Source organism: Balaenoptera borealis (genome assembly GCF_965194805.1).
Source record: "Balaenoptera borealis genome assembly, chromosome: 13".
Taxonomy (NCBI): domain Eukaryota; kingdom Metazoa; phylum Chordata; class Mammalia; order Artiodactyla; family Balaenopteridae; genus Balaenoptera; species Balaenoptera borealis.
Genome location: NC_138870.1, coordinates 68,472,398 through 68,490,077, shown reverse-complemented (window position 1 = coordinate 68,490,077; position 17,680 = coordinate 68,472,398). Strand labels below are relative to the sequence as shown.

At 40.2% G+C, this 17,680-nt stretch overlaps 1 protein-coding gene across 4 annotated transcripts in view; it reads right to left on the bottom strand.

Annotated features, from left to right (window-relative positions):
• ACSS3 (acyl-CoA synthetase short chain family member 3) overlaps positions 1–14,613 on the bottom strand; it is a 142,090-nt gene extending 127,477 nt beyond the window's left edge. For 3 of the 4 annotated variants that reach the window (XM_082350744.1, XM_082350747.1, XM_082350749.1), the window contains exon 1: positions 14,171–14,613. In XM_082350744.1, coding sequence (XP_082206870.1) covers positions 14,171–14,478 — 308 coding nt within the window. In that variant the 5' untranslated portion in view covers positions 14,479–14,613. Of the gene's footprint in view, positions 1–2; positions 78–14,170 lie in introns of all 4 variants that reach the window. The other variant, XM_082350746.1, reaches the window with a different exon arrangement.
• Positions 14,614–17,680: the final 3,067 nt, after the last annotated feature.

The window sequence follows — 17,680 nt, the reverse complement described above, 5'->3', positions numbered from 1 at the left end:
ACCTCAAAGTTATACTCTACCTGGACTCTCATTCAGCACCTGGAATAGTGTCTGGCATGTAGGAGGCATTCAAACATCTGATGAGTGAACAAGAGAAAGAACGAGAGAATAAATGAAGGAACAAATGAGTTAGGAATGGATAAGTTCTAGAGCCAAAAAACTCCACTTTTAACAGGTCAACAAATGTGTGTGTGTGTGTCTGTGTGCGCACATCTGACTTGTTTTTAAATCTGTTAACACCAGTAGTATGAGGATAAAATAGGATTAACTGGAGAGGAAATATGACACAATGAGAAGCTGATACACTCTAAAGTCTAACAGATTTGGTTTTTCATCCAAGATCTGCCACCTGCATTCTAAGTGAACATGAGCTAGTTACTTAACTTTCCCTAAATTCTTCTTTAAGAACGTATTCTCTTGAGAAGTTAAAAAACTATGGTAAGGAGTATTACTGGTGCTATTCTTACTGTGATAATATATTTTGTATTGTGTAACACTTCAACACACACTCACATATGTGCATGCACACACACTCATACAAGTACACAGGTACAGAGTAAAATCATCTTTTAGGATTTAAGAGATTTTGATTTGAGTATTATTATTTCCATCAAATACAATATTTGAAATAACTAGATATTTAATAAGAAAAAGAAAATCTTCCTAATTAAAAATTTTTTCTAATCATAAATTTTTAAATTAATCCTTTTATAAATTAATTCAACTAAGGAAAGGAAATTTCATTAAGTTGGATCTACTAAGGCTGTAACAACAAATTACATTTCAAGCAGTTCTTGAAATATTCGGGTGAAATGAGATGTTTAGAGTAGATATATGTAGAAGATCTTGAGCAGTCAGAGCTCAACATTTTAACATAAAATCAGTTTTGCATTTTTCTAAAATTCAAGCTTTTATCAGATTAAGATCAGCTCTTATTCCCAACAATGTAAATATTAACATTTTTATCATTTGTGGTAATACCATAAATGTATCCTAGAGAAATAATATTTTTATCTCATAGCTGTCACTTTTTTCTTTCTTTCTTTTTAAGTTTTTTAAATGGAGGTATAATCCATAGATAACATTATATTAATTTCAGTGTATAACATAATGATTCGATATTTGAGTACACAGTAAAATGTAAATGATCACAGTAAAATGATCACCATAAGTCGAGTACCATCTGTCACCACACATAGTTACAAATTTTTTTTCTTTTCTTATGATGAGGACTTTTAAAATTTACTCTCTTAGCAACTTTCAAGTATGCAATTCAGCATTATTAACTGTAGTCACCACGCTGTCCATTACATTCCAGGACTTATTTATCTTGCAACTGGAAGTCTGTACCTTTTGACCACCTTCACTCATTTCACCTACCCCTAACCCCCTCCCCTTTGGCAACCACCAGTCTGTTCTCTGCATCTGTGAGCTTAGTTTTTTGTTTGTTTTGTTATTTGTCCTGGTTTTTAGAATCCACATATAAGTGAAATCATATAATATTTGTCTTTTATTACTTTTAACCAGTGGGCTTTCTTTGGTAAATAAAATTTGGTTTATCTGGTTAAGATATTTACTAAAAAAAAAAAAGATTAAAAAATGATAATCTGGTAACATGATACTGATACAACTCTTAAATCTGAAATTCTTGGAACCTGATGTGTGCCAAGACAACTTTCCCAGTCCATACTCACATGGGAACTTGGTCTGTACTATATAAGTAAAGTATTTCCCTCCTTGCAGTATGTGTGTCTTTGGCTTGAGGACTCGATAAATATGCTGAAGAGAAGCAAAAGGAGCCAACTGCCTCATAATAAAACTTAGACTCATGAAGACAAGAAAATTTCAGACCCTCTCATGCCTAGATAGAAAGAAGATTCATGGATCATTTTGGGTCTTGGTGGGATGGATGATTCAGGTAATATCTACCTGTAATTTACATAAGAACCTAGATTTAGAAGATGGATTAAGAAAGTTAATCTCTATGTGGTGAAGTTGTAAAATCAGTTTGATGGATATATACAAGGTTATGTGCATTCCACTGCAGAGATAACAAAGGTGACTGAGATCTGACCCCTGCCCTTCTATCACCTAGTTGTGATTTTTTTAATTACTGGTAAGAGAAAAGTATCAGTGGAGTATGAGCTTATACAGTGGGTGTATAGTGACTAAACGGAGATGGGAATTGAGCATTCTTTGCCAAACTAGCTTAAAGGGAAGTAAGATTCAAGGTGATGGGCTTTTTAGGAAAGAACCATTTGTCAAGAAGACATGTACAAGTTGACTCTGGGAAAACAGTGAAGATTTACATTCCACTAAAATGAGAGGAGAGTGGAAGACACATAGAAACCTAGGAGACAAATGGGAGAAAGGAAGTTACATCTCTGATTAAACTTTTTTTAAAATTTTAACATTGTTTTCATTCCTTTGTACTTTCTAGGTACAGTCATATGACAACCAGACAGAAGAAGTTAAAGAGTGTAGTCACAACTCATTACCAAAATTAGGCTTTTACCATGTGACCCAATGGGTGTGAAAAATTAAGTCTACCGCTATATTACAAGTCACTTAATCTCTCTGTCCTTTAGTTTACACAGTCATAAAAATGCATTATAACTATACCTATCTCACAAGGCGTCAGAAGGATTCAAAAAATACATAGTCTTAGCATAGCATCTGACCCAGAGCAAGTGCTCCATAATTAGCGACTGCTGTTGTATTGCCATGGGTGTTATTACTGTTGTTATTATTATCATTATTGAGAGGCATGCCTCAGTTTTAAAGAAAGGAATGAATAGCTTAGTCATGAGCTAGAGAATAATCACATGTGAGTTTCCTTCTCAATCTATTACAGACTCTCCAAATATTATTGTGGTTCACCCCCTAAACACTCAACGGAAAATTTAACATTTTTAGATCATTTGTTCCCCAAAGTTTTGCAACACCTATGGTATAACACAGGTAAGTGAGACAGCCCACAACTCATGGTCCTTGTACTGGATTTCAAAAATAAGATATTCATATTAGAACCAAGAGAGACAGATACAATATGATTCCTAAAAAAACTCACCTCTGCACTTAACATATGCCATTTATCAAGGCCTGTCCGCCTGCACTAGGATCAAGATGAAAAGCAGCGAAAGCAAAACAGCAAAGAACACTATACTTGAATGCATTAAAAAAGTAATCAAAATCAACAACTGCCATAATTACAAACATACAACAAGTCCTAGCATTTTCTTTTACTGAGAAGTTGGAGGAAAGGAAAATTTTCAAATATTCATAATTAGATGAATTAATTAGGCTATTTATCACCATGTTCTCATAAAAATAATGTGAAAGCATACTACAAGCAATGAGTAATGTGGTCATTATAGATTTTCCTTAAGCCAGAAAACCAACACAGCATTTTTAAGGGAAGGGCTTAATATTGTTTTCTACTGTCCAGGAAACATTTCTAAAGTAGGTAACAATTAATATAAAGCCCCTCTCCCACCACTTTTGGGACTGTTGTACACATTTTAAATATTTTATATAAAAAATACAGTTTATTTTTTCAAAGAACATCAATCTATTATTCCAGATATAATAGGGATATTTTCCACACGTTTCTGATATGTAGATGCAGATTTTTTAAATTACTTTTAGTGGTTTCAGTGGAGAAGGGGTAAGAGAAGAAAAAAAAAAAACTAAAATTAACTAAGACAATTATTATAGAAACAATATAATGTAGTATATATTTAGATAGAGTACAGACACTAAATTCAGACTGCCTGGGTTCAAATCCTAGATCTGCTACTTACTAGTTCTTTTGTTTTTTGTTTTTTTAAATTAATTAATTTATTTATTTATTTTTGGCTGTGTTGGGTCTTCGTTTCTGTGCGAGGGCTTTCTCTAGTTGTGGCAAGCGGGGGCCACTCTTCATCGCGGTGCGCGGGCCTCTCACTATCGCGGCCTCTCTTGTTGCAGAGCACAGGCTCCAGACGCGCAGGCTCAGTAGTTGTGGCTCACGGGCCTAGTTGCTCCGCGGCATGTGGGATCTTCCCAGACCAGGGCTCGAACCCGTGTCCCCTGCATTGGCAGGCAGATTCTCAACCACTGCGCCACCAGGGAAGCCCTACTTACTAGTTTTATATGTTTAGGCAAGTTTCTTAAACTCTCTGTATCTCCATTTCTATACCCACTAAACGAGAATAAAAGGTACCCTACATCACAGGGTTGTTAGAAATATTAAATAAATTCAAGTACTTAAATAAATTCAAGTACTTAGTATTGTACCTGGCTCATAGCATGGATACCATAAAGCTTAGCTGTTCTCACTATATGCTGGACACTCACTATTTATGTACATGAGCAAACTTACTCATTCTAACAGTCCTAGAAGTTATTATTATAGATTATATATATATTGTTGATTTCACAATCAATAAAGATAGTCAGGCTGGATTACACACAGTAACAATGGCAAACCCTCAACAACTTGAAAATACGTTTACTTCTCACTCATGCAACTTTACTGAGGCTTCAAGTGGACTCCCGGAAGCATTGTCATCTATGCATTTTTGCTCAGCAATCCAGGCTACAGGTGCTTCCACGATGGATCTGACAGACCAGAGGGGACTAAGGATTGAAGCACTGGCCACTAAATGTTTCACCAGGAAGTGACACGCCTTAGTCCAGTTGCATTAGCCAAAGCTAATCACATAACCATGCCTGGGTGGGGAAATCCAATCCTCCTGTGTGCTCAAAAGTAGATAACAGACATTGCTGAACAATAATACCCACCACGGTCCCCATTTTATAATTATTTGGGACAATGTATTGTTCAAAGAGTGGGGCCTAAGTTTTAACCCAGATCAGTTTGTTTTTCTCCACTAATAATGATCCTCAAGAGTTTTTTTCTCCTACCCACCAAAATAGCTTATCGCAGGGGTCCCTAACCCCCAGGCCAAGGACCGGTAGAGGTCCACTGCCTGTTGGGAACCGGGTCGCAGAGCAGGAGGTGAGCAGTGGGCTAGCGAGCTAAGCCTCATCTGTTGCTCCCCATCGCTCCCCATCACTTGCGTTACCGCCTGAACCATCCCCCCACAGCCCTCTCCATCCATGGAAAAATTGTCTTCCACAAAACTGGTCCCTGGTGCCAAAAGGTTGGGGACCGCTGGCTTATCGTACAAATTCCCATTAGTAACAGTGACAAACTTCATTCAGCCTTGATTAAGCAGGGAGAGTTGGGAAGAAGGCAATGTCAGGGCATTTGTGGTTTAGAAAAGCGCTAAATTCTCAATTGAGAATCAATGAAACGCTATGAAAACTTTAATAAAGTGTGGAGAGAAAGCAAAGTGAGATTAGTGCAAAAGTAGATTTTTCTAAGCTCCGATGCATTTGCCTATGGTTATTTTAGCAAACAGTCAATAATAATGATTTTACGTCCCTTCGACTACTAAATTTTTTTACCATTTTATTGTACTAATTTTTTTCTTGCACAAATATCTATATTGATCATGTCTACAGCAGATATTGAGCATTCTTTCTTTTCCCTTAATCTTCCCAAATTTCTTTTACTTAACTGATGTCACTTGGGAGACATCTTAAAAATTATACTTGGGAAATGTTGTTATTCTAACATCAAAACCTAAGGAGAACGTATTCCTATTGTCCAGAGTTATCTCTTAAATCAAAGACCTACAGACTTTAGATGCGTTTCTTCCACTGAGAGCAACTTACATTTTAAATCAGTAAAATTCACTACTTACCTAAAAGTTATAAATCAAACACTATCCTTCTCTAACATTGTATTTGAAAAAGCTGTTTTCAGCTATTCTAAGATTTTCAACTGGACTATTTCAAACTGGAAACTCTTAAACTTCAATTTTCCTAGATAGTATAAGAATAATACTTCTTTCTATGCACTGTCGCTTACCTCATTTGGCCATAATACCAGCAAAAGTTTATATAATTCATACTTTTTACAAGTTCTCTAACCACATGGTTTAAATAATTAATTTCTACATTCAGATGTGCTTCCTAAAACTGTAATTTAAAGAAGTTATTACATTCATATATATTATCACAAAGATTCATTAGCCTCCCACACATTTCTCTCTCAAATGTCACACCACAATGGAAAGCAATGATCTCCCTCATGGAGTTGCTGCTTAAGCAGAAATTCTTCAAAAAAAAAAAAAAAAGAAAGAAAGAAAGAAAAGAAAAAGAAGGAGGAGGAGGAGGAGAAGGAGAAACAAATAATTTCAACCACTGGATTTTTTTTTCTCAACTAACAGTATATAGCATGAACAAAGGAAAAGTAAGCCACCTTCCAGGAGGTGATAAGAGTTTGGACTTTCTCCCACACTTGGTCACAACTGATTGAATTTCCATTGTTCACTGATTACGCCATTTGTCAGGCAATCCATCCTTGCTTATGTAATCGTAGCATTCCAGTAGTTCACTCTGTTCTGTCCTGAACGTTCAGCAGCATGACAGAGAAAATTACACACAGAACAGCACCAAGCCGCTGACCTTTAGAATATAAAATAAGGCCAATCTTTTGAAATTGGTCTTTGTTGATGAGGTTATCTGAGGGACAGTATTTCTAACAGGCCATTTTTCATGCTGACCAGGTACCTTAATAAAATATTTTTTATTTATAAAAAATGATAATTTAAATTTTAAATATACCTGTACTGTGCACAATATTATGAATAAATTCATTTCATTTAGAGTTTGTCAAAAGGGGACACATTTTTCATCTCTAGATAAAACTCTCACCTTCAAACCAGAATTAAATATAATTTTAATAATACCTGATAAATACGAAGGAAATTTTACAGGAAAGAAAGAAAGAGAGAGAGACTGAATTTCTGAAACAGCTTAACATGGCTGACTAATTGTTTGCCAAAGAATCAAAATTCAGTAGAGGAATTAAATTACTTTCTGGTTATATAAAATCCACATTATATTTTCCTTATTTGTTTTCTTTTGAAAGAATGTCAAACTCAGAAAAGTTGCAAGTACAAGATAAAGAACTTTCTTCCCTCTGAACCACTTACTGACATGATGTCTGAAACCCCAGAATAATTTAACAAATAAACAAATCTTAGTTCTTTCATGTTTTTTTAACTGCCTCCTTATCTTCCCTGTCAAACTCACAATCAAATGCTTAGATATCTAGCTCACTAGAATCTCTGCAATATACAACAAGAACATATAGATCTGCTGAGTAGCTTTTTACTCCATCTTTTAGACTTTTCCATTTTGTTTCTTCCATGAACTTGTGGTATCTAAAGAAAAAAAAAAGATAAGAAACCACACAAAGTTCAACTTGTAAAAACATGGAGTCCTATTGATGGGGAACAGGTTTCAAAATAAGCAAAATTCCCTTGATTCCTATTTCACAGATTTCTTCACTTCTGCCTTTAAACAAAGGATTCTCCTAAAGGGGGAGGAGGGGAAAGTAAAGATAGTGAGGAAACTATTTTTCAGGTAACCCAGACACCTCCACATGCTATCATCTTGTGTCCCCTTCCTGTCACTGTCAAACATCTCCATGGACTCGTTTGGCCTACCATCAGTTCACCCCGTAATGCAAGATGCTGGCTTTGGCTTTCATCTCTCCATTGACATCACATTATTAAAACTCACTGAGGATCCCTGAGTCAAAACTGCTATCTTTCAATCCAATAGCCTCAAAACATCTCTAGAGCCCTTTACCGCTATTGATTTGCCCTATTTTTATCTCTTTTCTCCCTCTTACTCCATGGCACAAAAATATCCTGCTCTTCCTTCTACTTCTTTGAACAAGCCTCATTCACTCTCATAGGTTTTTTTTTTTTTTTTCCCCTTCTACTTGTCTTCCAAGTTCAGTTTTTAGTATTTTTTTCTTTCTCTGTCTCCCTCTCCTCTTTCTCCCTCTAAATTGCTCTCTCTCTCTCCCCACTCGGCATTCACCAAGCTTCAGCTCTCACCTCTTTACAAATTTCAGTCAAATCTATAATTCTACAAGTCCTTGCCAAGTTTTCAACTCATTATCTTTAATTTCACAATCAATTCCTCCACTTGGATATCTGAGTCCAATTGTCACGTTGACCATAACTTCTTTACTTCCCTACACCCCACTGCCAGGCACTCACTATGTCTAATTTAGCTTGGGACAGCAGCCACTCAGTTCCAGCCAAGTGTTGCAATGCAAGAATGCTGACTCACTGCTGACAGATATTCTGCTTTTTTTTTTTTAAGAGAAGCCCCAAAAACTGAATCATTAAAGGAAATTTATATTTTAGATGAAATCTTCCAATGTTTAAATACTGACAACTACTTTAAAAAGCAAACAAACAAAAAGCACCTGGGTCACACAAAACCTATCTGCAGGATTACAATCAGGTTGTGACTTACAGCCTAAGAAGTGAATGCAAATGCCTTAGCTTCTATTCCAAGCCTTCCAAAACCATCCTGAAACTACCTTCTGAATTCGAGTACCAGTAACTCAAAATAACCACTAGAAGCCAACTGTTCATTCTATCCTACAAGCATATTTGGTTCTTTCTCACCGCTGTCCCTCTGTCATGTTCGTTCTGCACACAGAAGTGTTTTTCTTTCTAAGTCCTACTTTAAGATTGAGTTTAAATGCTATCATTTCCCTGAAAACTTCCTGGACCATATTAGCTTATATATTCCAAAGACATTAGTACCTAGTACTGTGTGTCAGGCACAGTCCTAGACGTTTTACATACTCCCCACCACCACTATAATCCTAAGAAATTGATACTATCATCATTCTTATTTTATTCTTATTCAATAAGGATATTGAAGCCTGTCCAAAGCAAGCGGCGGACCTGGGGTTGAACGCAAACATTTCTTGTTCCAGTGCAGAACGAAGAGTAGTAAATTCAAGTTTTGATCATCCACTATGTGACATGTGTTTTGTGCCAGGAAATTTTTAATCCTTAACAAGACTCACCAGACCATTTACAATATGGCTCTCTTCTTCTTCTATTATTTCTTGATAATTTCCCTGCCTCATTAGCCTTCTTTCAGTTTCTAGAATTTACTGAGCTACTTCACACCTCACGGACTTTGCACGTGCTGTTTTCTTTGTCTGCAATGTTCCTCTCTCCTTCTCAGTCTAATCTCTACTCATTGTGATCTCAGTTTAACCATCATTTCTTCAAGACTCCTACCATGATCCTTCCAGAAAAGATTATGTTAAATCCCCTTATTTCATAGCATCTACTGCAACTCTAAATAAATAGGTTTGTAATAATTTATTTAATGTATGTCTCCCCTGCCGCTGTGTAGTGAGTTTCTCCACTATCTCTTTCATCATTTTCTCTGTACTATACACACAGTGAGTGAATGATTGGTGTCTTTACCACTTATGAGCCATTTTAAGACCTGGAGGGATTAAACAACCTTTATCTCATAGCTAGTAAGAAACTGAGATCTTTCATGTTAACCTAAACAATTTCCATTATAGAGATGTTAACCAAGCAGAAATCATTTTCTAATAATCTGCATTTAGTCAGAGACTTTTCCTTTTCAGCTTATAGTCACTGTTAATGCATATTAAATTCTAAACCAAACAGTATGTGAGAGTCTGATCATTGAATGTTGTTTAAATAAAAATAAACTAAAATAGAATTGCAATGCTTCCAAAGAAAAGCATAAGGGATGACTCAGACTGAAGAGTTAACCACAATGCATGCAAAAGTGAATTGTCTAATTCTTCAGAATGGCAGCTGGATTTCAATTTCAGGAAAGGCAGCAGGATGTCTAATTCATCAGGAGAAAATAACCAAAACATCCATTCTGTTGTTCCAGGATTAGAGAAATTACTAGGAGTTCTAATTGCTTCACCTTATATTGCAGTTCTCTACTGAAGTCTCTATAATAGAGAATTTAGTCCCCCCAAAGCTAGGTGTCAACAATGTGAATTAACCAACAAACTGTGAGGAAAGGTGGTTCTTCACATGTTCCTAAAGCACCTACATGTAATTTGTCTTTCAAAGATCTCAGCGATTACAGTCCCAGAAATGTATTTTACAGGGCTATTGCCTACAATAGAAAGTCCCCAGTATATCACCCTTAAAGATTTCTATTCCATGCTCACACTACTGCATTTGTAAACTACTATTGGGTAGTTTACGTCATTATGAAAGCTAATATGCATTACTATTTATGTGTTGGGGCTTTTGGTAGGCCTGTAGATTCGGAGGGGAGTTTACTTTCATGAAAAATGAACAGACAAGCTTATAATGAGGAAAGAGAATCCCTCTTGCCTCTCGGAAGCCAAAGGGCATCAGAGATCTTGACTACACCTATGTCAGCTCCACCTAGAAGAGAACAATTAGCTGTAGCAACCCCTCCTCATTTTACTTAAGAACTTGGCAGTCAACATCTCCCTTCCCTCGATCCCAGCTTCAAAAAGAAGTAAGCAAAGCACCTTCACATCAAATTGTGCCTGTATCCACTTACCACCCCCCAAGACATACAGAATCAAAAATCATCAGATCTATGTATCCTGTTACCTGACTATCACTTTTCAAACTCATATGTCTGTTCTGTCCTAGAATCTAGGGACATAAATTAAAAAAAGACATTTGTCCTGCCCTTGAGTTTACCTTTGCAGAAAAATGTTAACCAATGAGAAATATCTGCAAATAGGATTCAGATTGAAACCACTTATTGAATGAAGCTTCAGATTAGATGTATGGTCTGCTATGTCTACTTGCCTCCCCAACTCTGCTCTGCCAACCAAACTCCTTAGTAAGACGGAATCACACTGCTAAAATAAATACAGACTCAAAGATTTATCTGTTATTCACTTTGATCTGTTGGGCTGCTGTAAAACAGGTACAGCCACGTGATTCCAAGAGTACAAAGAATTCAGATACAATATTGTCAAATGTCAGTGAGCTACAATGTACTGAATTTTTGAAAATACCTACAAGGACCCTTTGACAAAAATCCTCATTAAAAAAGGAACATTTTATGCATACAAATTTTTTTAAATTAATTTATTTATTTGTTTTTATTTTTGGCTGTGTTGGGTCTTTGTCACTGCACGCAGGCTTTCTCTAGTTGCAGCGAGAGGGGGGCCACTCCGTGCTGAGGTGCGTGGGCTTCTCACTGTGGTGGTCCCTCCTGTTGTGGAGCACAGGCTCCAGGCGCACGGGCCCCAGCAGTTGCAGCACGCGGGCTCAGCAGCTGTGGCTCGCAGGCTCTCTAGAGCACAGGCTCAGTAGTTGTGGCACACAGGGCCCAGTTGCTCCACGGCATGTGGTATCCCCCCCGGACCAGGGCCCGAACCCGCGTCCGCCTCATTGGCAGGCGGACTCCCAACCACTGCACCACCAGGAAAGCCTGCATACAATTTTTTAAAATTTAGGCAAGCAACTCGAAATTAAGAAGAGAAAAAAACATCAGAGAGAAAATCTCCAGATCTTAAATATCTATTTGATGGACACTTTGATTTCCACATTCTCTGCACTCCCTTGAGCCCTCACCAACTTCAACTAATCCTCTAGAAACCTGTCCTTTCCTTTCCATTGCCACTGCTGTTGCCTTAGGTCTGGCCCTCATTGGTTTTTACTTGGAATATCCCAGTGACTTCTTAATTGGGTTCTCTGCACACAGTTTTAGGCGAAGGATGGTCACGTAAATAATTTCAGTTCCATACTTTATGACAGATATACGGACATAGAACTTTTTGAGAACACATTATTAGGCGAGACAATAATCCTGTGTTTTGATCTCAGAAACACTAGGATTTCCTGTTCTTAAATAATTGTGGTATTAAAGTACAAAGACAACTATTCTTCCTCTAACATTTATAGGGTCTATTTCATTAAGACTTGGTCTTAACCCTTTAATAATCTTCTTACTAGTTCTACATTTATATATGAGAAAACTGAAGCACAGAGAGATTAAGCAACTTGCCTATGAACACACAGCCAGGAACTGTAAGGGCCAGAACTCAAACTCAAAATTCTGGCACCAGAGACCATGCTGTTGACCATCATGACTCCTACCCGTACCCCTTCGCTGCATGCGTACCGAGTGCTTGGGCCACTGTCCAGCACACAAGAGAGGATCTGAAAAAGCCTCTGAAACACTACTGGAAAAATTGAACTGGATGGGGAAATGTGCTCAGATTCTAAAGATAAAACCATGTAAACAGCTCCAAATAATCAACAGAGGACAGAGCATGGTGGTGACAGAGAACAGTCTCCGGTCAAGATGTCTTTCTCCATTTCAGGTTCCTACTTTCTACAAGAAGACATTTGTCACCATCGTCAAAAAATCTACAAACAATAAATGCTGGAGAGGGTGTGGAGAAAAGGGAACCCTCTTGCACTCTTGGTGGGAATGTATATTGATACAGCCACTATGGAGAACAGTATGGAGGTTCCTTAAAAAACTGGAAACAGAACTACCAGATGACCCAGCAATCCCACTACTGGACATATACCCTGAGAAAACCATAATTCAAAAAGAGTCACGTACCACAATGTTCATTGCAGCTCTATTTACAATAGCCAGGACATGGAAGCAACCTAAGTGCCCATGAACAGATGAATGGATAAAGAAGATGTGGCAGATATATACAATGGAATATTACTCAGCCATAAAAAGAAATGAAATTGAGTTATTTGTAGTGAGGTGGATGGACCTAGAGTCTGTCATACAGAATGAAGTAAGTCAGAAAGAGAAAAACAAATACCGTATGCTAACACATATGTATGGAATCTTAAAAAAAAAAAGAATGGTTCTGAAGAACCTAGGGGCAGGACAGGAATAAAGACGCAGACCTACTACAGAATGGACTTGAGGACACGGCGGGGTTGGGGGGGGGGCGGGAAGGGTAAGCTGGGACGAAGTGAGAGAGTGGCATGGACTTATCTATACCACCAAATGTAAAATAGCTAGTGGGAAGCAGCCTCATAGCACAGGGAGATCAACTGGGTGATTTGTGACCACCTAGAGGGGTGGGATAGGGAGGGTGGGAGGGAGACACAAGAGGGAGGAGATATGGGGATATATGTATAGCTGATTCACTTTGTTATAAAGCAGAAACTTAACACACAATTGTAAAGCAATGATACTCCAATAAAGATGTTTAAAAAAAAAAAAAAAAAGAAGGCATTTGTCAAATGCAAACCTGACCATGTCATTCCCCCATCTCACTGCTGGGACCTTGGAAATAGTAGTGGGAAACCCCCCTGCAGTGTTTTTCAAACTTTTACAGGAAACATCTCTCCCTAATGGCTGGCTGATGAAAGCAACCACACTCTTAAGGCCCGTGGCCCAAAGAGCAGCCACAACTCTTGAGTTCTGACTGTGTGACTCACCCTTAATACTCTGGCAAGTTTGACATTTATTCTACAAATGTATCTGTTTGTTACAATATGAAAACAATGTTTATAACTACTTATAACTGCAACTCTAGGAGGAAAACGAAAAACAGAAAACTTCATTCCTACCATGATTTCTAGCACCACCTACCTGTATGCGCATTCTTTCTGGGTACCCCGTACTGCAGCTTCATATACAGGACAGGGCTGTGGACCTAATCCGAGCTACTTGGCATGATACCTAAATCCCTTCCCAAACCAACCCCTGACTCACCAGCCCCCTTTCCCACCTCTCCAGCCAACACAATTATTCGCAACCATATCAACAGTCAAATTTCAACCCGTGTTCCACCTCGTGGACTTTAATAATTAGACCTTGTCGACTTTGAGAAGACATACCCACCCTTCCAAACCCTACTTAGGTGTGATCTTATTGAAGTCGTTCCTTGACTCTCTTCCTCCGAGTGTGTGGATACTTGGTAACACTCCCCTAGTTTATCCCTCTTCTTGCACTTGTTTCCCCGTGGCTGCTTCCCACACTAGACTGTGCTGTCCCTGGGGGCTGGCTCTTGCTCAACTAAGCAGAGCCCTGCCATACAGGTAAATTTCTGGTCTATAGGCAGCGGAGCTCACAATAGGTAACCGAATCCTTCAGGACAAGGCAAAAGAGCTGACTACGAAATTGAAATTAAACACAAATTAAAAGGTCTGAGGCCATCTCCAGTCTCATTCTCTGTCCCAAAAGAACTCCATGTTCCGGTGCAGGGGACGCCAAGCCTTGGCACCCAAGAGAGAGGGGGGTGGGCGAAGGCGTCACTTACCAACTGGTGGAAGGCGAATGTCTGTTCTCCAGCGTTTTGGTCCAGGGCTTGTACCAGCTGATCTGCTCCGCGGCTTTGCCCCAGAACCTCTCGGGGTCGGCCACCGAGGCCGCGAAGTGGGTCTTGTACTCGCAGCCGCCCGAGGACAGCGCCCGGCAGCCCCGGCCCCCGAGAGCGCCCCGTGGGCCGGGGGCCACGTACGCCCTGCGGGCCGGACCGGCTCCCCGGGCGGGAGAGGACGCGGGCAGGGACCCCCCGAGTCCCCCGGCTCCGGTGACTTTGCGACACTGCAGCCAAGATGGCTTCATTGCTGCCGGCGGCGCCCCCCTGCAGGCTGCGCTGCCCGCGGTCCCGAGCCCACTCCTCGGGCGACCCCTGGGGCGCTCGCGACTTCCTGGGCCCCAAGGGGAGCAGGCGGGAGGCGGAGGCAAATTCCGAGGTGTGCCCAGAGCCCGGGAGTGTGGAAGTCACACTGGAGTCGCCGGCAAAAACCGACCTGGAGCGGCGCGGGAAGCCACAGGCTGCAGCGGGGGCGGGGAGGTGGGCTCACAGCGTCCCCGCGCGGGGCGAGAGCGGCGCCGCGCGAAACCCGACGCCTCCGCGCGTCTCCAGCTCCGCGACTTCGCCTGGAAAACCGCGCTCAGGCTGCAGAGCGGCCTCCCTTCTCCGACGCACAGGTACCCCTAAGGTGAGGCCGACGGACTCAACTCATTGTTTTCTAACCAACAAGCTGTGCGCAGCTTCTCGGGGTTGGTCTCTGGAGAGCGAGCCGGTGGAGCGGCCGCGCCTCGGCCCGCAGCGGGAATCCGCCAAGCTAGTCTCTGCGGCCCAGCCCCTGAAGTGTCGAGTTTTCTTTCTTTCTCTTTAAGACAAAGCTCTATCCTCGGCTATTTAAAAAAACAAGTGGCACCTGGGCAAGGGCTGCTCCAGGATTTCCCGACAGCTGAGAGAGGAGGAGGGGAGGAGGGAGGTTGCCCGACCGAGTTGGGAAGTGCTTTGGGGGTGCATGGCGCTGGGGAAGGTTACGCCGTTGGAATGGGGATTCACTTGCCGACTGGACTCCCCGAAGGGTCTAGGCAGAAAGCAGAGTGACTTGTTGCTTTTCCTCCCTGCCCATTTGCCTCTTTGGCGTTTCTTTGCCCTTTTTTTTGGATGAGACCCCACGCCCCCCCCCCAAAAATTTAAGCCCAAAGGAAGAACAAAATCAAGATGAATCAAAAGAGAAAAAGAGGAAGCTGAGGAAAATTAAAAGAGAAAGGCGGTATAGAGTACCGTCTGGGTTTAACATTCTCCAGATTCCTTCACTGGTTTTTCTACCCGTTAGTGCATTTCAGAGGCGATCTCGTTTGCCTTTTGTTACGCCAAACATATTCTGTTTGGTGTGACGGTGTTTGCAGTTTTAAATGTAAAGATGTGTATTCCCAAATCTGAAGTGAGAAATAATGAATGCCCCGACCCTAGGAAGATTGTAAACTTGAGAGGCTGTAAACAGATTTTTTTTTTTCTGCAGGAAAAGAATAATGTGAAGATAAAGGTTAAACAGAACAGAGATAAATCTAATGCAAAACAAAGAACATTTCTTTAAATAATCACCTCAGCTAGTCCCTTTCAACTAAGAAGGCACTAGACTTTTCCCTAACGCCTGCAGCTACTCTCTACCAAAGGCCTCACAGCAAATGATTTCCAACAGCAAAAGGCACTTGCCACTATTCGAATGCAGAGGGAGTTAGGAAGCCAGATAACCTCCTGTCCTTCTCCTTTCCTCTGCCCAGCCGTCTAATGCTGCTGTCTGGTCTACAAGATCCTCTGACCCCACATCATGCCCTATTGTATTACAGTGATGTCCATCTTAGTCGTTTGCTTAACAGATATGTGAACCCCTGCATTGTGTAAGTTGTGACTTGTTGCGGGGGATATGAAGGAAGCAAGCAGATCTCTACTGGCTCTTACTGTGTATCCACATTGTGCTGGCGCTTTCGAATATGTTAGCTCCTGTATTTCCCAAGTACTAAGAAGCGGGAAGTATAATCCCAGTGTTTACCACCTTGAGGCTGTGTGATGGATATCCTGGCACACCAGCAATTCAAGGTGCACAGGTTCCTCAGGCTAGTCCTGCCACCCACCCCAGCATGCTATACAAAGACCGTTTTCTCTCTGTGCCCCAACCTGAAAAAGGTGGAGAATCTGACTCCAAAGTCCATAATTTTCACACCAGGATGATTATTAAAAAGAAGAAAGATTTTAGACTTCCAATAAAATATGACAAGGTGAATACCCACATCCATTCCTCTTCTTCTAGAAACCTCACTGAAAAAGAAAGTACGGTGGTGGTGATGATAAACACCCACAAGAACAGAGAGAACCAGAGAGGACAAGAAAACAAGTGAGAGAATGGAAAGAAAATGAATTCATGTTATGTGACTGGGGTGGAGGCAGGGGGAGGTGAATGGAGAAAATGGATTTCCTCATCACACACCTGAAATGCCTCAGGATTTGGAGGCCCTGGGTTCCCCTGGAGGTTCAGAATGAAGGTTAAGGGCTTAAAAACAAAAGGACTAATTAAAAGATTGTGTGAGATGAAATTAGACCCCCCCACCCCAGCCACTGCTGGGTGGAACCATTTTCTCTGGACCCTGCAGTATGTTGTCGTGTTTTAAGTAATTTTACGAAACAGATTGTGAATGTAAGTTCCATTTCAAGCCAAGGGAAGAGCGTACAGTACAGCACAGGAGGAGTGTAGTGGAGAGGCAGAACAGGAGTGGGCAGTAAGACTAGAAACTTGAGCCAGATAGAGAGCTGCAAAATAGCGTCAAATGCAGGCCAGGACCTGAGTTTGAGACCCATTCACCTTTGACACTAAAAACCTGTTGACTATTGCTAAGCATGTGAAAAGCTTAAAATCATTAGCCGTTGAGACTCGGTTTGAATCCTAGTACTGCCCTAATTAGGTGGGAAAACTAGGAAAATGAGCTAATTTCCCTACACTGTGATTTCAGTGTCTGTATTTTGAGGCTGATAATCCTTACCTCACAGGATTGTTGCAAGATTTAAATGTGTAAATTGCTTAGCACCAAGGCAGTAGCAAATGAAGGTAATTTAAAGCCTGTGAACAAACAGCCACTCCAAAAAATCCATCCCCAAACCTCCAGCTTCATTAACACCCTTAAAATTTTACAGTTGGAAATTTTTGCAAGAAATTATTTTGATTGAAACATGCATGTACATTCCATACTGCTTCAAAAAATAAAATTAGATTTTTGACTAATTTGGGGACAAGGTAGTTGCAATCTTTTCAGTGTTCAAGCCCTCTAAAATTCCAGCTTTTTATAAGTACAATATTTATTTCATTGTATGGCAATAAATGGTATATTTAATATGCTATTCAAGATGACGTTTTAAAGAAATCTTAAACAAAGATTAATCAGATTATCTGAGAGAAAGTTTCTAGTAAATGGAAAAAGCATAATAATGAAGGAAAGAGTGAAGAGAATCAAAAAGTGTGAAAGACTG